This window comes from Cherax quadricarinatus, chromosome 1 (genome assembly GCF_038502225.1).
Source record: "Cherax quadricarinatus isolate ZL_2023a chromosome 1, ASM3850222v1, whole genome shotgun sequence".
NCBI lineage: Eukaryota > Metazoa > Arthropoda > Malacostraca > Decapoda > Parastacidae > Cherax > Cherax quadricarinatus.
In genome coordinates this window covers 64,379,177-64,405,813 of record NC_091292.1, presented here as the reverse complement: position 1 = coordinate 64,405,813, position 26,637 = coordinate 64,379,177, and the positions used below count along the sequence as shown (strand labels likewise).

At 40.9% G+C, this 26,637-nt stretch overlaps 1 protein-coding gene across 2 annotated transcripts in view; it reads right to left on the bottom strand.

Annotated features, from left to right (window-relative positions):
- LOC128688480 (sacsin) overlaps nucleotides 1–26,637 on the bottom strand; it is a 248,249-nt gene that overhangs the window by 13,570 nt on the left and 208,042 nt on the right. For both annotated transcript variants that reach the window (XM_070082569.1, XM_070082571.1), the window contains exon 5: nucleotides 12,711–12,858. In XM_070082569.1, coding sequence (XP_069938670.1) covers nucleotides 12,711–12,858 — 148 coding nt within the window. The remainder of the gene's footprint in view (nucleotides 1–12,710; nucleotides 12,859–26,637) is intronic.

Below are 26,637 nucleotides of genomic sequence, written 5' to 3'. Positions count from 1 at the left end.
CCCACAGGCCCTGCAACTGTAACCTCCTTGGGAGACTGGAATAATGACTGTATCATTGTCTCCACCATCTCCATGAAGGCCTCGATGCCCTCAGATTCCTGCTGCTCCACCAGCCGCACTGGCTGCTCTGGAATCAGGTCATCCAGGGTAGGCTCCATCTCTTTAGCCTCCACGATCTCGCTCCATTATCGACCACGCCCATCCTCTTCCTCCCAGGTGGGCTCAGGCACCACTCGCCCAGCTCCGGTGGGCGCAACACCAGCCGGCCTCGAAGGCCGCCTGCACTGTCCACACTCAGCTGCAACATGATCTTAATCACTGCAAATTCGATACGTCCGCCTTTGCCCAGCATATGTCACCATGACTTGAGTTCCAAAATTTTCTAGTATGACGTACGACAGGATGGATTGTCGGAGAGTCATTTTGATGGTGTAATTCCACTCAGGGAACCCGGCAAACGACCCCGACGCCCATTTTCCCTGTTGGGCCACTTGTTTGACACCATACCATACCTGTTGAAAGCCCGGCAAATGTCCACCTCGGTCGCCTCAAAAGGCACATTTCTCACTCTCACCCACGTATACTGGCGAGAAACATCGACGAGCCGTACACTCACTTCCGAGGACACTTCCATACTGAGATCTTGAAACTGCGCAACAAGCCCTTCGTACTTCTGTACTTCTGCGCATGTAGCAATTTCACGAATATGCGATACGATCCATTTTAACTAACGCCACGCCATACAGATCTCTGTCGTCGATGCCATAAGTTTCCTGCAGAATCAAGGGCAACAAATCCTGGGCCGTAATAGGCGTGATGAACCTGTGCACTAATTCTATACCCACAATGTTCACCCTACGACGAACGCTAAAGACCATAGCGATTACTTGGTTGCTTGCTTGACTGATGGCAGAGAGGAGCGAGGAGCGACCGCTCACCCAGACAGCTAAGTGAGGAATTTTATTCACTTTATTGGGTTACCCTATGCTAAATCTTCATAATGTGCATTATGTCATGTATGCAGTAGCTAAATTAAAGCTTACTCCTCAATCTCTATTTGTTAGGTAAGTTGACAAGAATCTCTGAAGTCAGTCTTTCTCAATATAAATGAGTATCTCTCAAAATTTATTCTTCTAAGGTTGAGTGAGCTTTTGCAGTATGGTGCAGTGTAGTGAGTGTAGTGTAACGAAAATGATTTAGTGAGGGTAGAATAATAAGCATGAAGGCATATTGAGTAATGAGTACACATTATATGCACTTGTCTGTATATGGTTTCAGGGGTCAAGTCTCAGCTTTTATCCTCACTTCTTCGCTAGCTGTTACTTAGCTCACTCCCCAGGCTTCAAGAACTCGATCATACCTTTTCTTAATGATCTGTTTTGATTCAACCACTACCACTTCACTCTCCATGACGTCCCATTCCCTAAAAAATTTGAAAACATGTTTCCTAACATCCTTATGATTCATCTACATTTTCAGCTAACAGCTATATCATTAAGTTCTTGTTTCCCATTTCCCGTTCCATGAACTGTTCATTCCTATCACCTCTCTCAATTCTTACAGGTATTGTTTTTTACCCTGGTATCATATCAGTCCTGATCCTTTTGTGGTTATGAGGTCTTCAAACTTAGCTCCTTTAGTCTCTCTTCATAACATATACCATTAGCTCCAGAAATAATCTCTCTCCAAATTTCTGCACCATCTTCAGTTGATAGACACGCTTGATCAGGTGTGGGTTCTGTACTGGTGCTGCATGCTCCCATATGGGTCTATGTATGCCATATATAGTGTTGTGAGTAATCTTGTATTTAGCTTCATGAAGGTTAATTATAGATTTTTCAAATGGAGATTTGCTGAGACACTTACTGAGTTGATGTACACTTCGTAGTACAACAGTCTCAGTGGGGTACTTCTCCTTGAGAGAGATTTGTAGCCATTGCTTCATCACCATATATGGCATCTACTACAAAAATTACAGGATGGATAATGAGAATCTTCAAAACTAGGGATGCCAAGCCAATGATAACACTTTTCAGGTCGCTTGTTCTATCTAGGCTGGAATATTCCTGCACACTAACAGCACCTGTGAAGGCTGGTGAAATTGTTGACCTAGAAAATGTACAGATAACCTTCACGGCACACACAACTGCGATAAAACCCCTCAGTTACTGGGAACGCTTGAAGTTCCTCAACCTGTACTCCCTAGAACGCAGGCAGGAGAGATACATCAGTACATACACTTGGAAAATTCTAGAGGGATTAGTACCAAACTAGCACACGAAAATCACTCACTATGAAAGAAAAAGACTCGGCAGACGATGCAACATCCCCCAATGAAAAGCAGGGGTGCCACTATCACGATAAGAGACAAAACAGTAAGTATCAAGGGCCCAAGACTTCAGCTGTCTCCCAGCATACATAAGGGGGATTACCAATAAACCCTTGGCTGTCTTCAAGAAGGCGCTGGACAAGCACCTAAAGTAAGTACCTGTTCAGCCGGGCTGTGGTTCGTACGTCGGGTTGCGTGCGGCCAACAGTAACAGCCTGGTTGCTCAGTCCCTGATCCACCATGAGGCCTGATCACAGTCCAGGCCGCGAGAGTGTTGACCACCGAAATCCTCTCTAGGAATTCTCCAGGTATTGTTGAGTGAGTGTTGTGGAGTGACAGTGTTGTGATGAAGTCTCTCAGCTTAGACTCACACTGCTGAAGTCTCTTAGCTCAGACTGACATGCTGAAGTCTCCAGGCTCAGGTGACACTAGTGAAGTCTGCAGCTCAAGCTGACACTGCCGGAGTCTCCAAGCTTATGCTTACGCTACTGAAGTTTCCCAGCTTCTTCTGAAACTACCAAATTCTCCCAGCTCATACTTGGAGTATACGTGTAGGGTGTTTCAGGGGTCAGCACCTCCGTGGCCAGGTTTATGACCAAGTCTCAAGGTGGATCAGGACCTGATCAACCAGGCTGTTACTGCTGGCAACATGCAAACGGACGTACAAACTACAACCCGGCTGGTCAAATATTGACTTATATTTGTGCCTTGTGTTGTGTCTGATGTGTTTTGTGTTTGTGCCTTGTCTTGTTCTGTTCTCGATATCAAGTGAAGTTTGAGGGAAGGGTTTATGTAAGAGTTTGGGTGTATGTGTGGTGTGAATAATAATAATACTACTACTAATAATAATAATAATAGTAATTATAATAATAATAATTTTTATTTTAGCTTGATACACGTTTGTACAAAGGAATAGGACAATTGGGTGTACATGCCAAGAGCCTCAATATATAAGAACATAAGAAAGAAGGAACACTGCGACAGGCCTACTGTCCCATGCGGAGCAGGTCCATGTCCCCCCCCCCGGATTAGCCCAATGACCCACCCAGTCTGGTCACCTCCACTCAAGGATGGAGCAAGGAACCAGACCCAGCAGCACAAGCTAGTCAGGTCCAACTCACACCCACCTACACCCACTCATGTATTTATCTAACCTATTTTTAAAACTACACAACGTTTTAGCCTCAATAATTGTACTCGGGAGTTTGTTCCACTCATCCACAACTCTATTACCAAACCAGTGCTTTCCTATATCCTTCCTGAATCTGAATTTTACCAATTTGAAACCACTGCTGCGAGTCCTGTCTTGGCTGGAAATTTTCAGCACGTTATTGATATCCCCTTTATTTATTCCTGTTTTCCATTTATACACCTCGATCATATCCCCCCCTAATTCTACGCCTTTCGAGAGAGTGCAGATTCAGGGCCCTCAGTCTATCCTCATAGGGAAGACTTGTGATACATGGGATCATCTTTGTCATCCTCCTCTGTGTATACAAAGCATTTCAGGCAAACTTTGACTAACTTAAGATTATGATGGTGAGACAAGAGTGCAGTGGAAGTATGGTGGAGTGAGTGTTGTGGAGTGAGTGTTGTGGAGTGAGTGTTGTGGAGTGAGTGTTGTGGGGAGTGTGTTGTGGAGTGTTGTGGAGTGAGTGTTGTGGAGAGAGTGTTGTGGGGTGTGTTGTGGAGTGTTGTGGAGTGAGTGTTGTGGAGTGAGTGTTGTGGAGTGAGTGTTGTGGAGTGAGTGTTGTGGAGTGAGTGTTGTGGAGCGAGTGTTATGGAGTGAGTATTGTTGAATGAATGTTGTGGGGTGTGTGTTGTGGAGTGAGTATTGTCGAAGAGTGTTTTGGAGTGAGTATTGTGGGGTGAGTGTTGTGGAGGGAATATTGTGGAGTGATTGTTGTGGAGTGAGTATTGTGAAGTGAGTGTTGTGAAGTGATTGTTGTGGAGTGAGTGTTGTGGAGTGAGTGTTTTGGAGTGAGTATTTTGGAGTGAGTGTTGTGAAGTCAGTGTTGTGGAGTGAGTGTTGTGGAGAGAGTGTTGTGGAGTGAGTGTTGTGTAGTGTGTGTTGTGGAGTGAGTGTTGTGGAGTGAGTGTTGTGGAGTGAGTGTTGTGGAGTGAGTGTTGTGGAGCGAGTGTTATGCAGTGAGTATTGTTGAATGAATGTTGTGGGGTGTGTGTTGTGGAGTGAGTATTATCGAAGAGTGTTTTGGAGTGAGTATTGTGGGGTGAGTGTTGTGGAGGGAATATTGTGGAGTGATTGTTGTGGAGTGAGTATTGTGAAGTGAGTGTTGTGAAGTGAGTGTTGTGGAGTGAGTGTTTTGGAGTGAGTATTTTGGAGTGAGTGTTGTGAAGTCAGTGTTGTGGAGTGAGTGTTGTGGAGTGAGTGTTGTGGAGTGAGTGTTTTAGAGTTAGTGTTTTGGAGTGGGCGTTGTGGAGTGAGTGTTGTGGAGTGAGTGTTGTGGAGTGAGTGTTTTGGAGAGAGTATTGTGGAGTGAGTATTGTGGAGGGAGTGTTGTGGAGTGAGTGTTGTGGAGTGAGTGTTGTGGAGTGAGTGTTTTAGAGTTAGTGTTTTGGACTGGGCGTTGTGGAGTGAGTGTTGTGGAGTGAGTGTTTTGGAGTGAGTATTGTGGAGTGAGTATTGTGGAGGGAGTTTTGTGGAGTGAGTATTGTGGAGTGAGTATTGTGGAGTTATTGTTTTGGAGTAAGTATTGTGGAATGAGTGTTGTGGAGTGAGTGTTGTGGAGTGAGTGTTGTGGAGTGAGTGTTTTGGAGTGAGTATTGTGGAGTGAGTATTGTGGAGTGAGCGTTGTGGAGTGAGTGTTTTGGAGTGAGTGTTTTGGAGTGAGTGTTGTGGAGTGAGTGTTGTGAAGTGAGTGTAGTGGAGTGAGTGTTTTGGAGTGAGTGTTTTGGAGTGAGTATTATGGAGTGAGTGTTTTGGAGTGAGTATTGTGGAGTGAGCGTTGTGGAGTGAGTGTAGTGGAGTGAGTATTGAGGAGTGAGTGTTCTTAGTGAGTATTGTGGAATGAGTGTTGTGGAGTGAGTGTTGTGGAGTGAGTGTTGTGGAGTGAGTGTTGTTGAGTGAGTGTTGTGGAGTGAGTGTTGTGGAGTGAGTGTTGTGGAGTGAGTGTTGTGGAGTGAGTGTTGTGGAGTGAGTGTTGTGGAGTGAGTGTTGTGGAGTGAGTGTTGTGGAGTGAGTGTTGTGGAGTGAGTGTTGTGGAGTGAGTGTTTTGGAGTGAGTATCGTGGAGTGAGTATTGTGGAAGGAGTGTTGTGGAGTTATTGTTTTGGAGTGATTGTTGTGGAGTGAGTGTTGTGGAGTGAGCATTGTGGAGGGAATAGTGTGGAGTGAGTATTGTGGAGTTAGTGTTTTGGAGTGAGTATTGTTAAGTGAATGTTGTGGAGTGAGTGTTTTGGAGTGAGTGTTTTGGAGTGAGTGTTTTGGAGTGAGTATTTTTGAGTGAGTGTTGTGGAGTGAGTATTGTGGAGTGAGTGTTTTGGAGTGAGTGATGTGGATTGAGTATTGTGGAGTGAGTGTTTTGGAGTGAGTGTTGTGGATTGAGTATTGTGGAGGGAGTGTTTTGGAGTGAATGTTGTGGAGTGAATGTTGTGGAGTGAGTGTTTTGGAGTGAGTGTTTTGGAGTGAGTGTTGTGGACTGAGTGTTGTGGAGTGAGTGTTTTGGAGTGAGTATTGTGGAGTGAGTATTGTGGAGGGAATAGTGTGGAGTGAGTATTGTGGAGTTAGTGTTTTGGAGTGAGTATTGTTAAGTGAATGTTGTGGAGTGAGTGTTTTGGAGTGAGTATTGTGGAGTGAGTATTGTGGAGGGAGTGTCGTCGAGTGAGTATTTTAGAGCGAGTGTTTTGGAGTGAGTATTGTGGAGTGAGTGTTTTGGAGTGAGTGTTTTGGAGTGAGTGTTGTGGAGTGAGTGTTTTGGAGTGAATATTGTGAAGTGAGTGTTGTTGAGTGAGTGTTGTGAGTGTTGTGGAGTGAGTGTTGTGAGTGAGTGTTGTGGAGTGAGTGTAGTGGAAAAGTGTACGGACCTAATTGCACTCACCTAATTTTGGCTGCAGGGGTCGAGACTCAGCTGCGTGTGTGTGATGAAAAACATTCCTGGACCTGGAGTTTACCTGGAGAGAGTTTCGGGGGTCAACGCCCCCGCGGCTCGGTCTGTGACCAGGCCTCCTGGTGGATCAGCGCCTGATCAACCAGGCTGTTGCTGCTGGCTGCACGCAAACCAACGTACGAGCCACAGCCTGGCTGATCAGGAACTGACTTTAGGTGGTTGTCCAGTGCCAGCTTGAAGACTGCCAGGGGTCTGTTGGTAATCCCCCTTATGTGTGCTGGGAGGCAGTTGAACAGTCTCGGGCCCCTGACACTTATTGTATGGTCTCTTAACGTGCTAGTGACACCCCTGCTTTTCATTGGGGGGATGGTGCATCGTCTGCCAAGTCTTTTGCTTTCGTAGTGAGTGATTTTCGTGTGCAAGTTCGGTACTAGTCCCTCTAGGATTTTCCAGGTGTATATAATCATGTATCTCTCCCTCCTGCGTTCCAGGGAATACAGGTTTAGAAACCTCAAGCGCTCCCAGTAATTGAGGTGTTTTATCTCCGTTATGCGCGCCGTGAAAGTTCTCTGTACATTTTCTAGGTCGGCAATTTCACCTGCCTTGAAAGGTGCTGTTAGAGTGCAGCAATATTCCAGCCTAGATAGAACAAGTGACCTGAAGAGTGTCATCATGGGCTTGGCCTCCCTAGTTTTGAAGGTTCTCATTATCCATCCTGTCATTTTTCTAGCAGATGCGATTGATACAATGTTATGGTCCTTGAAGGTGAGATCCTCCGACATAATCACTCCCAGGTCTTTGACGTTGCTGTTTCGCTCTATTTTGTGGCCAGAATTTGTTTTGTACTCTGATGAAGATTTAATTTCCTCATGTTTACCATATCTGAGTAATTGAAATTTCTCATCGTTGAACTTCATATTGTTTTCTGCAGCCCACTGAAAGATTTGGTTGATGTTCGCCTGGAGCCTTGCAGTGTCTGCAATGGAAGACACTGTCATGCAGATTCGGGTGTCATCTGCAAAGGAAGACACGGTGCTGTGGCTGACATCCTTGTCTATGTCGGATATGAGGATGAGGAACAAGATGGGAGCTAGTACTGTGCCTTGTGGAACAGAGCTTTTCACCGTAGCTGCCTCGGACTTTACTCTGTTGACGACTACTCTCTGTGTTCTGTTAGTGAGGAAATTATAGATCCATCGACCGACTTTTCCTGTTATTCCTTTAGCGCGCATTTTGTGCGCTATTACGCCATGGTCACACTTGTCGAAGGCTTTTGCAAAGTCTGTATATATTACATCTGCATTCTTTTTGTCTTCTAGTGCATTTAGGACCTTGTCGTAGTGATCCAGTAGTTGAGACAGACAGGAGCGACCTGTTCTAAACCCATGTTGCCCTGGGTTGTGTAACTGATGGGTTTCTAGATGGGTGGTGATCTTGCTTCTTAGGACCCTTTCAAAGATTTTTATGATATGGGATGTTAGTGCTATTGGTCTGTAGTTCTTTGCTGTTGCTTTACTGCCCCCTTTGTGGAGTGGGGCTATGTCTGTTGTTTTTAGTAACTGAGGGACGACCCCCGTGTCCATGCTCCCTCTCCATAGGATGGAAAAGGCTCGTGATAGGGGCTTCTTGCAGTTCTTGATGAACACAGAGTTCCATGAGTCTGGCCCTGGGGCAGAGTGCATGGGCATGTCATTTATCGCCTGTTCGAAGTCATTTGGCGTCAGGATAACATCGGATAGGCTTGTGTTAATCAAATTTTGTGGCTCTCTCATAAAAAATTCATTTTGATCTTCGACTCTCAGTCTGGTTAGCGGCTTGCTAAAAACTGAGTCATATTGGGACTTGAGTAGCTCACTCATTTCCTTGTTGTCATCTGTGTAGGACCCATCTTGTTTAAGTAGGGGCCCAATACTGGACGTTGTTCTCGATTTTGATTTGGCATAGGAGAAGAAATACTTTGGGTTTCTTTCGATTTCATTTATGGCTTTTAGTTCTTCCCGCGATTCCTGACTCCTAAAGGATTCTTTTAGCTTAAGTTCGATGCTTGCTATTTCTCTGACCAGTGTCTCCCTGCGCATTTCAGATATATTGACCTCTTTTAGCCGCTCTGTTATTCTTTTCCGTCGCCTGTAAAGGGAGCGCCTGTCTCTTTCTATTTTACATCTACTCCTCCTTTTTCTTAGAGGAATAAGCCTTGTGCATACATCGAGTGCCACCGAGTTAATCTGTTCTAGGCGTAAGTTTGGGTCTGTGTTGCTTAGTATATCTTCCCAGCTTATATCGGTTAGGACTTGGTTTACTTGGTCCCACTTTATGTTTTTGTTATTGAAGTTGAATTTGGTGAATGCTCCCTCGTGACTAGTCTCATTTTGTAATAAAGTTGGTAGAATTACCGACAATATGTAAAGTAAAAGGACACAAGTGCAACTAATGTGACATTTATTGTGGCAACGTTTCGCTCTCCAGGAGCTTTATCAAGCCATTACAAACAATACATGGACACAGAGGGTATATAAAGGCTCAGAGTGAGGTGAATACTAGTGAGGTACGATTCCGATGTTCACTAGTGGTAGTAGTAGTAGTAGTAGTGGTAGTGACAAAAGCAATTAATTCGTACATGAGTAAAAGGATATAAAAGCTATTACTTGGGTAACATAAAAATAGGTTGGACAAATATAAACTGGAATGAGGCAGGTTGTTTCAGTGTTCACTCTCTGTGCTTTGTGTAGTATAACAGGAGAGACTATGTGATGGCAGGGTTTACTGTTTTCAGGAGGATTCTTGCTAAGACTTCGGAGATGGTGAAGCTGCCGTTGTTTTGTTTAATTGTATTCGAAACAGCGATCAGTGCTGATTCAAGGCATTTGCGTGTGCGGAAATTAGTTTCTTTTATCACTAATTGGGCGTCTCTGAATTTCATAAGATGATTGGTGGAATTTCGGTGTTGTACACAGGCGTTGTTTAAGTTGTCGTTCCTACATGCGTATATGTGTTCATTGAGGCGGGTGTCGAGGTTTCTTGCTGTTTCACCTACGTAGATCTTGTCACAGCCTCCACAGGGTATAGTGTAAACTCCTGCATTGACTGGTTCGTGGTGCTTAGGTTTTGTCCTGGTTAGATCCTTTATTGAAGTGGTAGAAGCGATGGCGACTCTGGTGTTAGCTTGTGAAAGTACTTTTGAGACGTTTAGTGCAACCTGGCTGTTGGGAAGAATTATAACTTTGTTGGGAGCGGTGTTGATGCGTGGAGAATTGATGATCTGAAGAGCTCTTTTCTTGCAGTCTTTGATGAAAAAAGAAGGAAATTGTAACTCAGTGAATGTTTGGTGAATGTAAGTACATTCCTCGTCAAGAAACTCAGGACTACAAATTCGGTATGCTCTTAGGAAAAACCCGATGATGATGCCTCTTTTGGTCTTGGTATCTTGACTGGAATAGAAGTGTGTGAGATCATTTTTATTGGTGGGTTTCCGATAAACTTGAAATCTTAGGTTGTTGTCTACTTTGTGAATGAGGACGTCGAGGAAAGGTAGCTTGTCATTGGACTCTTCTTCTAGTGTAAACTGAATCGCTGGTTCAACTGCGTTGAGCCTTGCCTGAAGATCCCGTACATCAAAACGTTTTGGAGTTATTACGAGGACATCGTCCACGTAACGTAACCAAGTGACGCTTGAAGGGATGATGTTGGCGAAGTGTTCGGACTCTAGGTGTTCCATGTATAAGTTGGCTAGGACGGCACTTATTGGGGACCCCATTCCCATGCCGTAGGTTTGTTTGTAGAGCTTGTTATTGAAGGAAAAACAGTTGAAGTTAACACAGAGTTCAATCAAGTCAACAAAATCTCCGGGAGGTAAAGGAAGATTAAGGTCCTGGTTGACTTTACGTCGTAGAACCTCGATGGCTTTTTTGGTAGGTACTTTTGTGAAGAGGGAAGTCACATCCAAACTGCTTAGTTTCTTGTTACGGATGGAGAGGTTACGGATGCGGTTGAGAAGGTCGCCTGAGTGTTTAAGATGAGCGGGGCTGATGGTCCCCAGAAGGCAGGAAAGATGTTTGGCAAGAACTCCGGCTAGTTTGTGTGGAGCACTGCCTATTCCTGACGTGATTGGTCTGAGAGGAATATTGTGTTTATGGGTCTTGGGTAAACCATACATGTGTGCTGGTTTAGGGTTGCTTGGTAACAAGTACAGAAGTTTCTTCCCTTCTCTAGTGCGTTTGAGTATTGTGATGGCAGTAAACCCTGCCATCACATAGTCTCTCCTGTTATACTACACAAAGCACAGAGAGTGAACACTGAAACAACCTGCCTCATTCCAGTTTATATTTGTCCAACCTATTTTTATGTTACCCAAGTAATAGCTTTTATATCCTTTTACTCATGTACGAATTAATTGCTTTTGTCACTACCACTACTACTACTACTACTACCACTAGTGAACATCGGAATGGTACCTCACTAGTATTCACCTCACTCTGAGCCTTTATATACCCTCTGTGTCCATGTATTGTTTGTAATGGCTTGATAAAGCTCCTGGAGAGCGAAACGTTGCCACAATAAATGTCACATTAGTTGCACTTGTGTCCTTTTACTTTACATAGTCTCATTTTGTCGGTCTGGGGCTCCACGCATACATGTCTGAACCTCAATTATGTTGTGATCTGAGTATATTGTTTTTGATATGGTGACATTTCTTATCAGATCATCATTGTTAGTGAAGATGAGGTCTAGTGTATTCTCCAGTCTAGTAGGCTCTATTATTTGCTGGTTTAAACTGAATTTTGTGCAGAGATTTAAAAGCTCGTGTGAGTGTGAGTTTTCATCAGAGCTGCCTCCTGGTGTTATTACTGCAACAATATTATTTGCTATATTCCTCCTCATTCATGAGGGCCATTGGTGGAATGAGTGTAGCAGGCGGAGGAGTATGGTAGATTGTGTGGTGGGTAAATTTCGAGAGGATGTAGTAGAGGTTATGTTTAATAAATGGAGTGTGGTAGTGTGATTGTAGTTAGTGTGGTGGAGTCTTAAATTTATAGTGAATGTGGTGGAGTATCAATGGAATGTTTTAGTAAGTATCCTGGAGTCTTAATGGAGTGCAGTAGTGTGCTTGTAGTGAGTGTGTTGGTGTCTTAATGAAAAGTGGTAGTGTGGTTGTAATGACTGGTGGAGTGTGGTTGTAATGACTGGTGGAGTGTGGTTGTAATGACTGGTGGAGTGTGGTTGTAATGACTGGTGGAGTGTGGTTGTAATGACTGGTGGAGTGTGGTTGTGTGGTTGTAATGACTGGTGGAGTGTGGTTGTAATGACTGGTGGAGTGTGGTTGTGTGGTTGTAATGACTGGTGGAGTGTGGTTGTAATGACTGGTGGAGTGTGGTTGTAATGACTGGTGGAGTGTGGTTGTAATGACTGGTGGAGTGTGGTTGTGTGGTTGTAATGACTGGTGGAGTGTGGTTGTAATAACTGGTGGAGTGTGGTTGTGTGGTTGTAATGACTGGTGGAGTGTGGTTGTAATGACTGGTGGAGTGTGGTTGTAATGACTGGTGGAGTGTGGTTGTAATGACTGGTGGAGTGTGGTTGTAATGACTGGTGGAGTGTGGTTGTAATGACTGGTGGAGTGTGGTTGTAATGACTGGTGGAGTGTGGTTGTGTGGTTGTAATGACTGGTGGAGTGTGGTTGTAATGACTGGTGGAGTGTGGTTGTAATGACTGGTGGAGTGTGGTTGTAATGACTGGTGGAGTGTGGTTGTAATGACTGGTGGAGTGTGGTTGTGTGATTGTAATGACTGGTGGAGTGTGGTTGTGTGGTTGTAATGACTGGTGGAGTGTGGTTGTGTGGTTGTAATGACTGGTGGAGCGTGGTTGTGTGGTTGTAATGACTGGTGGAGTGTGGTTGTGTGGTTGTAATAAGTGGAGTATTGTGTAAAAAGTAAAGTGACTGTGAGCTGGAAAGTAAAAACCTTAACTAAAGATACAGCATCTTTAGTGAAGGTCTGGTCATGGACCGGGCCGCGGGGGCGTTGACCCCCGAAACCCCCTCCAGGTATATTCCAGTTAAGGTGTAAATCACTGGAAGTGCCCATCTTGGTGATCCTACTTGAATAGTGAATATTAGTAAAGTTATATTTGACAATCCTCCAAGACCACTGGACAGTTATTTACCAAGATAATGATTGATCGCTTAATGCCACTTTATTAAACTTGAATATAAAAACTTCCACTGTAAAAATTACTAAAGCATAACAAAAACGAAATCTTTAGAATAATTCCTAAATTTTCAAAACGCTAATAATATACTCTTCAAAATCTTAGTCAGCTTACCAGTAATGTGAAAGACTGATTTGAATCCTAATCCAAACTGCCCAACTTTTAAAGGATCATTTTTCTTAATGCTGTCGCTAAGTTTACGTATACCAGTCCAGTCATCCTCAGTAAAAGTTCCATCATTGTAAAGACACAGTGCTGGACCCTGGAAATAAAAAATATGATTGGCAAACCATTTCAGATAACTAGAGATCCATCATCAAGTCAGAAAAAATGAAAATACGTATATATAAAACAGAAGAAAAAGGGAGCAAATTCTTTACTTTTGGGTCGAGAGTGAAAGCAAAGGTTAAATAAAACCAAAAGGCAGAAAAGACACCTCCTTTCTGCCTTTTATTGTGGCAGTAACAAAAAAAACTCAGTTCCTAATATTAAACAATATCCACATCACAGTAATATTCATCTAATGTTTGCATAGAATAATAAAATAATAATCTTTATTCCTGTAACTGCATGATACAGACCTAGCAGACAACATAGGTATACTAGATAGGAAGCCCATGGTAGACCTAGCAGACAACATAGGTACACTAGATAGGAAGCCCATGGTAGACCTAGCTGACATCATAGGTATACTAGATAAGAAGCCCATGGTAGACCTAGCTGACAACATAGGTACACTAGATAGGAAGCCCATGGTAGACCTAGCTGACATCATAGGTACACTAGATAGGAAGCCCATGGTAGACCTAGCAGACAACATAGGTATACTAGATAGGAAGCCCATGGTAGACCTAGCAGACAACATAGGTATACTAGATAGGAAGCCCATGGTAGACCTAGCTGACATCATAGGTATACTAGATAAGAAGCCCATGGTAGACCTAGCTGACAACATAGGTATACTAGATAGGAAGCCCATGGTAGACCTAGCAGACAACATAGGTATACTAGATAGGAAGCCCATGGTAGACCTAGCTGACATCATAGGTATACTAGATAAGAAGCCCATGGTAGACCTAGCTGACAACATAGGTACACTAGATAGGAAGCCCATGGTAGACCTAGCTGACAACATAGGTACACTAGATAGGAAGCCCATGGTAGACCTAGCAGACAACATAGGTACACTAGATAGGAAGCCCATGATAGACCTAGCTGACAACATAGGTACACTAGATAGGAAGCCCATGATAGACCTAGCAGACAACATAGGTACACTAGATAGGAAGCCCATGATAGACCTAGCTGACAACATAGGTACACTAGATAGGAAGCCCATGGTAGACCTAGCAGACAACATAGGTACACTAGATAGGAAGCCCATGATAGACCTAGATGACAACATAGGTACATTAGATAGGAAGCCCATGGTAGATCTAGCTGACAACATAGGTATACTAGATAGGAAGCCCATGGTAGACCTAGCTGACAACATAGGTATACTAGATAGGAAGCCCATGGTAGACCTAGCTGACAACATAGGTATACTAGATAGGAAATCCAAGGTAGACCTAACTGACAACATAGGTATACTAGATAGGAAGCCCATGGTAGACCTAGCTGACAACATAGGTATACTAGATAGGAAGCCCATGGTAGACCTAGCTGACAACATAGGTATACTAGATAGGAAATCCAAAGTAGACCTAACTGACAACATAGGTATACTAGATAGGAAACCCATAGTTATTAACACCATTTCATCATGTAAACCACGAGAGTCGATGAGCACACAGGTGCATGCTGCTAGGTGAACACCTAGGTGCATACTGCTAAGTGGACACGGCTAATAGATGTAACCCATGTGAGTCAGTGAGCACCCAGGTGCATGCTGCTAGGTGAACACGACAAACAAGTGTAACCCATAAGAGTCGGTGAGCACCCAGGTGCATTCTGCTAGGTGAACACGACAAACAGGTGTAACCCATAAGAGTCGGTGAGCGCCCAGGTGCATGGTGCTAGGTGAACACGGCAAGCAGGTGTAACCCACAGGGGCAGGTGAGCGCCCAGGTGCATGCTGCAAGGTTAACACCCAGGCGCATGCTGTCAGGTGAACACCAATGTGCATTCTGCAAGGTGAACACGGCCAGAAGGTGTAACCCACTGTTTAATGTGCCACAACCCATCAGTAACGGGGTGGCACTACAGTGTGGTGTGCCAACACTATTTGTATCATGCCAACACTATTGTGAAGTGTGCCAAAACTATTGTATAGTGTGCCAGTACCATTGTGTAATGTACCAGTACCATTGTGTTATGTACTAGTACCATTGTGTAGTGTACCATCACCATTGTGTAGTGTACAAGTATTATTGTGCAGTGTACCAACATTATTGTGTAGTGTACCAGTGCCATTATGTAGTGTACCAGTACTATTGTGTAGTGTACCAACACTATTGTGTATAGTGTACCAATACCATTGTGTAATGTACCAGTATCATTATGTAGCGTACTAGTAAAATTATGTAGTGTACCAATACCATTGTGTGATGTACCAGTACCGTTGTGAAGTATACGAGTACCATTGTGTAGTGTACCAACACCATTGTGTAGTGTACCAGTACCATTGTGTAGTGTACCAACACCATTGTGTAGTGTACCAGTACCATTGTGTAGTGTACCAACACCATTGTGTAGTGTACCAACACCATTGTGTAGTGTACCAGTACCATTGTGTAGTGTACCAACACCATTGTGTAGTGTACCAGTACCATTGTGTAGTGTACCAACACCATTGTGTAGTGTACCAACACCATTGTGTAGTGTACCAACACCATTGTGTAGTGTACCAGTACCATTGTGTAGAGTATCAGTACTGTCAAGTAGTGATAAATTAGACACATGTGCAACTCTTGGGTATCTTTAATGAGGAAACGTTTCGCCACACAGTTTCGCCACTGTGTGGCGAAACGTTTCCTCATTAAAGATACCCAAGAGTTGCACATGTGTCTAATTTATCAACATGTCGGTTCTCTGAATCATTCATCTACAAACTGTCAAGTAGTGTAACATTATCATTGTGCAGTGTACCAGTACCATAGTGTATTATGCCAGTACCATTGTGTAGTGTACCAGTACCATTGTGAAGTATAACAGAACCATTGTGTAGAGTACCAGTACTATTGTGCAGTGTACCAACACTATTGTGTAATGTACTAGTACTATTGTGTAGTGACCAGCACCATTGTGTAGTGTACCAGTACCATTGTGTAGTGTACCAGTACCATTGTGTAGTGTACCAGTACCATTGTGTAGTGTACCAGTACCATTGTGTAGTGTAACATAACCATTGTGCAGTGTACCAACACTATTGTGTAATGTACTAGTACTATTGTGTAGTGTACCAGTACCATTGTGTAGTATACCAGTACCATTGTGTAGTGTAACATTACAATTGTGCAGTGTACCAACACTATTGTGTAATGTACTAGTACTATTGTGTAGTGTACCAGTACCATTGTGTAGTATACCAGTACCATTGTGTAGTGTAACATTACCATTGTGCAGTGTACCAACACTATTGTGTAATGTACTAGTACTATTGTGTAGTGTACAAGCACCATTGTGTAGTATACAAGTACCATTGTGTAGTGTACCAGTACTATTGTGTAGAGTAGCAGTACCATTGTGTAGTGTACAAGTACCATTGTGTAGCGTACCTGCACTATTGTGTAGTGTACCAGTACTCTTGTGTAGTGTAACACAATTGTGTAACTTACCAGTACCATTCTGTAGTGCACCAGTACCACTGTGTAGTGTACCAGTGCCATTGTGTAGCATACCAACAGCATTTTGTAGTGTACCTGTGCCATTGTGTAGTGTTCCAGTACTATTGTGTAGTGTACCAGCACCATTGTGTAGTGTACCAGTATTATTGTGCAGTGTACCAGTACCATTGTGTAGTGTACCAACACCATTGTGTAGTGTACTAAAACCACTGTGTAGTGTTTCAGCACCATTGTGTAGCATACCAAAACCATTGTGTAGTGTATCAACAGCAATGTATAGTGTTCCAGCACCATTGTGTTCTGTACCAACACCATTGTGTAGTGTACCAGTACCATTATGTAGTATGTCAGCGAAGAGTCACAGAGCTGCTGAGAGGGGTCAGTAAAATAGTACCTCGGTATACGTCCTTAATCCGTTCCAGGACCTTGGACGTATACCAAACGGTTTTTTCAATAAGAAATATAGGAAATACGAGTAATCCATTGCCATGAAAAAATACTATTGTTTTTGGCATATTATACATTGATGGAGTTGTATAAAATAAGTTAAACAATGATTAACACTAAAATATGTAATTTAAACACTGCTTAATGCTAAAATATGTAATTTGAACACTGGTAATACTAAAATACATATACAAATACAAAAGAATTTAACCTCGTTTTACATTGCTGGAAAGAGTCGAGTGCCTACTAGGATAGTCCTGAGAAGGACTGAGAAGGACTGATTGAAGCTCACCAGGTTTGACTTTTACTAAAAATCTCTTCAAAGAACTTTCCTTCTGCCTTCTCCTCAGGATGTTTCGGAAATGTGACAATGTCTGGTCATTCCAGACGGCTTGTTTGGGCATTGTTGGGAAGTACTTCTCTGCAAAGTTTTTGACGTCCATCCATTTGGCAAAGATTTCCTTGATTAATGAAGTAGCGGCTTCCTCTATTAAGGGTAGCGTGCGGTGTCGTGACTCATTTTGATCCACGCAAGTTCTAGTATGCGAGTCGTATTCCATACAAAGGTCATATACCAAGCAAAAATTTTCTCGTCGAAATAGGACGTATTCCAAGTTGGAGATATTGCAAAGGGAGGCACTGGTTAATGAAATTGAAAATATTGAACTTAAGCTGAAGGAATCTTATAAGAGACAAGAACTGCAGAAAGAACTAAAAGCCATAAAGGAAATTGAAAAAAACAAAATTTCTTCTCTTATACCAAACCTAAGGAAAAAACAACATCCAATACTGGGCCCCTGCTTAGGCGAGATGGGACATACACAGATGACAACCGAGAAATGAGTGAGATACTAAAGTTCCAATACGACTCAGTGTTCAGCGAAGCGCTACCCAGACTAAGGGTCGACAATCCAAATGAATTCTTTATGAACGAGACCCAAAATTTAATTATGTCAAAAATCTTGGATAATACTCTATTACCACAAGACTTTGAAAAGGCAATAAATGACATGCCCATGCACTCTGCTCCAGGCCCAGACTCATGGAACTCCGTGTTCATCAAGAACTGCAAGACGCCCCTGTCGAGTGCCTTCAGCATTCTGTGGAGAAAGAGCATTAACACATAGGTCATACCACAGTTACTAAAGACAACAGACATAGCTCCACTCTACAAAGGTGGCAGTAAAGCAATTACAAAGAACTACATATCATAAAAATCTTTGAAAATGTTCTAAGGAGCAAGATCGCCAATCACCTAGATACCCATCAACTGCACAACCCAGGGCAACACGGGTTTAGAGCAGGTCACTCCTGCTTGTCCTAGATGCTGTAAAGGATAAACAAAATACAGACACAGTATACGCAGACTTTGCAAAAGCTTTCGGCAAGTGTGACCACGCTGCAATAGCGCACAAAATACGCCATAAAGGAATAAGAGGAAAAGTTGGTAAATGGATCTATAACTTTCTGACAAATAAAACACAAAGAGTAATAGTAAACAGAGTAAAGTCTGGGGCAGCTACGGTGAAAAGCTCTGCTCCACAAGGCACAGTACTCACTCCCATTCTATTCCTCATCTTCTTATATGACATAGACAGAGATGTAAACAATAGCGGAGTGTCGTCCTTTGTTGATGACACCCGGATTGCCATGACAGTGACCTCTATCGAAGACACTGCAAGACTCCAAGCGGACATAAACCAAATCTTCAGATGGGTCAGGAAATTAAAACTGTATCATGGTATACGACAAATTCTAACCATACAATATAGCGAGAAATTAATGGAAAGAACTGGGAGTGATAATGTCAGAGGATCTCGCCTTCAAAGACCACAACAATGTATCTACCGCATCTACTAGGAAAATGATAGGATAGATAATGTGAACCTTCAAAACTAGGGATGCCAAGCCCATGATGATTCTCTTCAAATTGCCTGTTCTCTGTAGGCTGGAATACTGCTGTACACTAATTGCCCTCTTCAAGGCAGGCGAAATTGCTGACCTGTAGAGTGTATAAAGAATTTTCATGGCACACATAATTATGATAAGGCACCTAAATTACTGGGAATGGTTGAAGTCCCTTGATTTGTATTCCCTTGAATGCAGGCGAAAATCAGTCCCTATGAAAGCAAAGACTCGACAGCAGATGCAACATTTCCTCAATGAAAAGCAGGGGCGCCATGATTACACTGAGAGACAACACAATAAGTGTCCGGGACCCAAGACTGTCCAACTTTCTCCCAGCATACATAAAGAAGATTACCAATAGACCCCTGACTGTCTTCAAGAACGCACTGGACAGGCACCTAAAGCCAGTACCTGACCAACCGGGCTGTGGTCCGTATGTCAGTTTGCGTGCAGTCAGCAGTAACAGCCTGGTTGATCAGACCTTGATCCACCACGAGGCCTGGTCTCAGACTGACCCGCAGAGACGTTGACCCATGAAACCCTCTCCAGGTAAACTCCGGGTAAGTATTGCCGCAGTTTAGTTAAATCTAATAATATAATGTAAATGAAAAATGTTTCTTACAAATTGGAATATATAAATTCCATTTGTCATAAATCTGAATCAGACGACACAGACTATTCTATATTAGTTGTTCCAAGTCAGTGGTGGGAGATAGTCCACAAAGTGGCCCATGACATTCCCATGGCAGAACAATTGTCTCACTGGAAGACCTGGCATAAAATTAAGCAGTAATATTTCTTGGTATGCACGTACTTTGATGTTTGTAAGTTTCATAGATCATATAAGAGGTGCCAACTGACTTCAACTCTGTGCCGTCCCAATTACCCAATTTCCTGTGTCTTCTAAGTCAGGTAGTCTACCATAGAAAAGTAATGTTTCGCCCTTGTGTAGGGTAAATATTGCCTATTGGGAAAATATATTTTGGAATAGGATCATAGACCACTGGGATAACTGGAGACCTTTAAGTGAACCAACAGTCGCCTCTTGAGGTGAACATTGGTCTTTCAGGCTTTTAAATTTCACGACTGTATATCAATGGTTTTCTAATTATTTTCCTGAATTGTTAAGTCGTGACAGGAATATTCATGTTCTCTATACATGATTTTATTTTCATATATTCCTTGACTATAAGTCTCGGTATGGTGGAGAGTAAGGAAAAAGTTGTTTAGATAAGAGCGGAAGCATGAATGAGTGGTGGTGGTAGTGTAAATGGTTGAATACTTGGTGGGCATCGTTACCTCTCTAGCCCCTCCCCCACTTATCTTTCTCCACCCGGTGGGAGTTATCATGGGACCCTCCTGATCCTCCTGGCGAGTTCAAATCACTTAACTTTCTGCTCTCACTAAGTCTTCTTATTGATCGAACTGGATCACTCGACACTGGCGAGACGAGGTGGGCAGTTTGATCTAGGCCAGAGGTCGACGAACTTTCTTTGGGTATAACCCCATATTAAATTTGTGTACAGAGAAATTACCCACTAGACTTAAAAATTCCAGAATCAGGAAAACACAAGAAGCATTCAAATTGAAAATAGTTTACTGAAGCCATTTGTGTGGAGAATGCAGTCATACAAGATGAAAAGTATGTGTTATAACGTGATACAGCAACGTAATTTGCCTCCCTTTATGGGGCAGACCGCAGAATTTGTGGGTCTGAGCATGTGCTTTTCTGTGAGTGTCATCCTACTCATGCCGCACACCTAGGTTCCCGTTCTTTATTTCTGACCAATCACAAGCCTTCCCTGAGTCCCTTCAGCTAAGTGGTGCTGTCCTGTTCTCGCTTCCCATTGGTTGAGAGACCAAGAGGTAAACACATTTGGCTTGGCGTCGCCGAGAGTAACATTTATTCATCTAGTGAGACTCAAATACCCTTGGATTTTATCCTCTACAATGTCGGTAAGTACTGATTGTTATGTATAGTGTGTAAATGAATAGTTTGGGCATATTTATATATATATGTATATATATATATATATATATATATATATATATATATATATATATATATATATATATATATATATATATATATATATGTCGTGCCGAATATGTAAAACTGGTCAATTAGCAAGAACTCATTTAAAATTAAGTCCTTTCTAAAATTTTCTCTTATAAGTTTAAAGATATATTTTTTTCATTAATGTTGATGCGAAATTTATAATTTTGCTCCAAAGGGAACTTAGAAGACTTACCTAACCTTATTATAGCAAGAGCAATTTATTTTAGCCTAACCCAACTAAATATATTTTAGATTTGTTTACAATAATTTAATACTAAACAAACACAGTGAAATATATTTTTTTCGTTAGGTTCAGAATGAATTCGGCGAAATTATTGCATACACAAATTTTCACTTGTCCTATATGGCAAGATGAGCGTTGCTATTTAAACCAAGATCGCAAGTTCTGCCTATTCGGAACGACATATATATATATATATATATATATATAAAGGCCGTGTGAAGCATAATATGAGTGTACCATGCAAATGAAAATAGTGCAACAAAAGAGACCTCAAAAATTTTTGTTGTGCCCTTTTAGGGGCAGTTTTCAATTTCAGTAAATAAATATTTACAAAAAATATTTCTATTGCTTATATGAATTTTGTAGTGGTCTGGATGTGTACAGAACTTTTTTATTGTCCTTCCAGATCAATGAGAAATTGTTTTATGATGAGCCCTCCAACACAAAGTCAAAATGTCTGTGTTTTGGAGGAAAGTGACTCAGAACTGGAGGTAGATGACCCAGAATTGCTTGAAAGTGGTGATGAATACTTGCCACTGGATGCAGAGGTGTCAAGTGATGACGAGGAAGAAATGCCAGCCAAAAAGTGAAAAGCAGTCAAGAAAAAGAAAAAGGTATTAGGATCAAGGAGATGCCTGTTGAACAAGAACAATTATACCACATCGTCATTTTATTGCTTCGTATGCAAAGTAAATCTATGCATAAAGAAGGATAAAAATTGCTTCATACCCTTCCATTCTAGCAATTAGTAATATACAATGACTGTTCTTTCTCAGGGAATTCAGGAATATAGGACTTGAATATGTCATCCCTTTGCAATGTGTCAATGTAGCAATTTGGTTTCTTTTTATATTTTTCTAATACATAAAAAAGGTTTGGATACAAGTTCCATTTATGTTATTTATATTGTCTGTTTGTATAATAAATTAGAAAAATAGTTATTTGCTGTTTTATTAACCATTGCAAGTTTGCAACATCCAAATTTATACTCCCTTAAACAGGTAGCCCATAATTAATTAGGGTTTCACTGACTAGCAATTGCTTGAAAACTAACCATCAGAATTCCATTTATATGGGCTCATTGACCTTATATTGAGTTACTCTATCCACTATAGGGAGTTCAGTTCGAATTTCTAAATTTATGGCCATTTGCTCCATGAAGGGTTAAATAACAATATTTTGTGAATTTTAATTAATGAATATTGAGCCTTCATTACCCAGAGATTTTCAATTTTACCACTTTTGAAGTAATTTACCCACATTCCCCGACCATTGAAGATCAAAAACTTTGGAGTAATTTACGCCGACCTCTGAATATCAGAAACTTTGGGAATAATTTACCCCGATTTCTGAAGATCAGAAACTTTACCTCATCTTTAAGTGAACAAAGCAGTAGCACTTCACCCTTTTTAATTAAACATTTATTGTCATCAAAGTCCTGCAAGAAGCCTCCATCAAGTACACCAAGCCAAGATTTGCCATTTGTGAAACAACTATTAGCGTCTGTACTCTCAGTCTAGGGCTGAAGTTTATACTTCAGGTTTATAGTACGAGGTAATATACCACATCGTGAATTCTGAAAACTATTTGCCAAGTCAATCGGCACTTTGAAATTCCATCTGTCCATTGTATATATTAACTTTGCTTAGAAAGATCAATTTATGAATTTTTATTTACTTCACTTAGGAAAATTTCATGTCTGATTATTTTACCTTTTTTATAAATATAATCTTGCAAATTTTCAATAAAATTGTTTATTTATTCCTGTTATAATATATTATCCTATATTATCTTTTCATAAGGAGAAATGGTTCATTCAAATACCCTTTGAGGGTCTGAAAAGACTGTTTTAACCTTTACATCCACTGATAAATACTGTGAACCAGCCAGCTGAACTTAGTACTGTAGTGAAATTATTCACTGACGCCTCATCATGGAGGCAAAATGATATCTTCCACTGGTAGCTTAATAATGTTTGTTAGGAATAAGGTGGGGTAGTGATCAGTAGTATTGATTGTCTTTACATTGAGAGAAGCTAATATATTTGTCTATATGTGATCAATTATGGTTTTACTCATCTTTATTAATCTTGTTTGTATCGTTATAGTTAGTATGAATAATAAATTGTTCATACTAGTAATGAAGTCAGTTACTGGTGGGTCATCTGTTAGGCCAACGTTGATGTTAAAGTTATTAGCTAGTAGTAGATAATGTTAGTTCATTTGCTTGTTTGTTATTAGATTTTTTAGGCTGTCAATAAAATTTGGAATATTAGTATGCGGTATCCTGTTGATTGAATCAACTGCAATGGAAGTCTTTAGGTATTTTGCAGAAAAATTAGCAAATATATATATTCACAATATTCATCTCTGAAACATGTAGAGTTACAACATAACAGTTCATTAAAATAGCAGATGGCAGTACCTTCCCCATCTTGATGAGTGGTGCAGTTAGTGTGTGTGTTAATGACCAGGTGGTCATTAGATAAAGATAAAAGATAAAGATAAAGATTTTATTTCTTTGCAATCTTTACAATATGTGATTACAATTTTTATTTGTTAAGTACAAAGAAAGTCACTATCATGCCAGGGTATCGGAAATGGAAGTGGGTTGGTGCTGTATGTCCGAGATCACTTGAACTGCCACATAAAAACTTGTATAAAGTCTGATATAACACATACAGAGTTTGTCTGGGTTGAGAAATTAACTTTAGCCGTGATATACCGTCCCCCAAACTTGAATAGGGACCAAAGGAGATTACCTTGGGAGGAAACTGTTAACTCCACAGTTGTAATTCTAGGTGACTTTAACTTGAGTCAGATTGATTGGAATTCTTTGAATGCAAATTTCGAGTCCAACGATTTCTTGGAAGTAATTCAGGATTGTTTTTTAAAAGCAACTTGCTACAAAACCTACAAGGGGAAATAACCTGTTTGACTTGATTCTAGAAAACAAGGATACCCTTTTCAATAATTTAGAAATTATAAAGAAACTTGGCGTATGTGATTACAAATCAATTACATTTAGCAATGAATGGAATTATGATAGTAGGGATAATTCAGTAATGATCACAGATTTTTGCTTAGCAGATTACAATGTCCTTAGAGAACACCTGTAGTCAGTGGACTGGGAGTAACGAAGAGAGCAATTAAAGAGCTACCCAAAGAACATTTATTCCATTTAAAGTAATAGGATCGAATAGAAATAACCCGAAATGGTTGAATAATAGGCTCAAACAACTTTTGGGGCAGAAGAAAGGAATTTACAGATTCATCAAAAGAGATGAGGGTCATCTTATGAATCAATATATTCACATTAAGAGGGAGGCTCAAAAGGGGATAAAAGAAAAGCTAAACGGGACTACGAAATTAAAGTTGCTAGGGATTCGAAAACTAACTCAAAACGATTTTTCCAGGTTTATAGGAAAAAACCTGGGAATCTTCCTGACATGGAAAATTAAATGTGCTCGATTTTTAATAATTATTTCCTCTCGGTTTTCACACGGGAACACACTAACAATACTCTAGCCATTAATTTTTATAGAAAGCCTGAAGAAGATTAATTATGTAATATCACAGTCACTAGGGATATGATTATCAAACAGGTAACCGATTGAAGCAAAATAAATCCTCGGATCCTGGTGAACTTTTTTCAATAGTTCTTAAGATGTGCAAAACGGAACTCTGAAAATCATTAACAAACATTTTTTAACATGTTTCTTCAAACAGGTGTAGTGTATAATATGTGGAAGATGGCCAATGTATTTCCTATTTTTAAAGCAGGAGACGAGTCGTTACCATCAAATTGCCGGCCAGTAAGCCTGACCTCAATTGTAAGAAAATTACTAGTCAATTATAACTGATATTGTAAGAAATCATCTTGATAGGAATAATTTGATTAATGATACCCTCAGGGATTCATGATGGGCAGCTCCTGCATAACTATTTTACTAGCTTTCTTCAGTAAAGCTTTTGAGACTGTTGATCACGATAGAGAATAACTAAAAAAGGCAAAATACCGTGACCGGAACAATACACAAATAAGCCGCACATAGAAGAGAGGAGCTTACGACGACGTTTCGTCGTAAGCTCCTCTAAGAGAATTCGATAGTACTTATCTGGATTTTAGTAAAGCTTTTGATAGAGATCCACACCAAAGACTGTTAACCCTTTCAGGGTCCGTCCCGTAGATCTACGGCTTTATGTTCAGGGTCCAAACCGTAGATCTACGCCATGAGCTCAGCTCACTCTGATAAACTGTGAGTGGTACATTTGGGCCTAGATATGAGAGAATACATCTATGTGGTATGTGTGCACCACATAAAACAGATCCTGCAGCACACTGTGCATAATGAGAGAAAAAAAATTAAATCATGATTTTTCGATTAAAACAGCAACTTTGCAGTGTTTTTTCGTATGTTTTTTATAGTTGTATTTGCGATTTCTTGGTCTCATTTGATAGAATGGAAGACATATGACAGAAATAGAGATGATTTTGATTGGTTTTAGCATTGGAAATGGCTTGAAACTGAGCTCAAAGTAGCGGAAATGTTAAATTTTTGCCGATATTCAAGAGTAAACAAACGACCTCACACGTCTAATACACATCAGCTGGTGGGTCTAATATACATTCACAAATATGGTGATGATATTTATACAATTATTACAGTATTGCATAACAGTAAATCTTCTATTTTTTGGTGTGAATAAAAATTCATTATGTGAATAAAAAATCAAAATGAAAATTATTTGTAAAGCCTCAAAACATAACTAATGAACAGAGGAAATGTTAGTTTAGTGCCAGGAATGCCTACATTGTTCATTCTGGACCCTATTTTGAAATTGGAATATTTTGAACTTTGTGTTAAATTGGCCAAATTAACAATTTCCGATCACTTTATTTTGTAGTTGAAACAGTTGACTTGGCGATTTCTTGTGCTCAATCGATAGAATAGAAGTAATACTAGTGAAATAGCTAAGAATTTGGTTGATTGGAATAATGTAATTGGCCTAAAATGGGAGTCAAAGTCGGCAAAATCGCCGATTCGTAAATATCGCTGACACATCAAAATTCGCGAGAGCGTAATTTCGTCAATTTTCCACCAATTTTCGTACTTTTTGTTTTATTACCTTCACAAAAAGATTCTCTACGATTTCATAAGAAAAAATAACAAATTTTTTTTTTTAAATATCTTGGACACTGGTGCGTGACTCCAGATTTGGGCCTTGGACCCTGAAAGGGTTAAAGAAAGTGGCAGCTTATGGCATTGGGAGAAAAGTGCTGTCATGGATCGAGTCATGGCTCACCAACAGGAAGCAAAGAGTGTGCATAAATGGAGAAAAATCTGAATTGGGATCTGTAACAAGTGGTGTTCCACAGGGATCAGTTTTAGGCTAATCGTTGTTTATAATATACATTAATGACCTTGACGAGGGAATAACTAGTGATATGAGCAAATTCGCTCATATCACTATCGCTGACAGTGTTATGAGCGAATAGGTAGGATAATTGAGTCAGGGGAATAGGTAGGATAACTGATTCAGAGGAAGATGTTACTGAACTTCAGGAGGTTTAGACAAGCTTAGGAATGTCCAT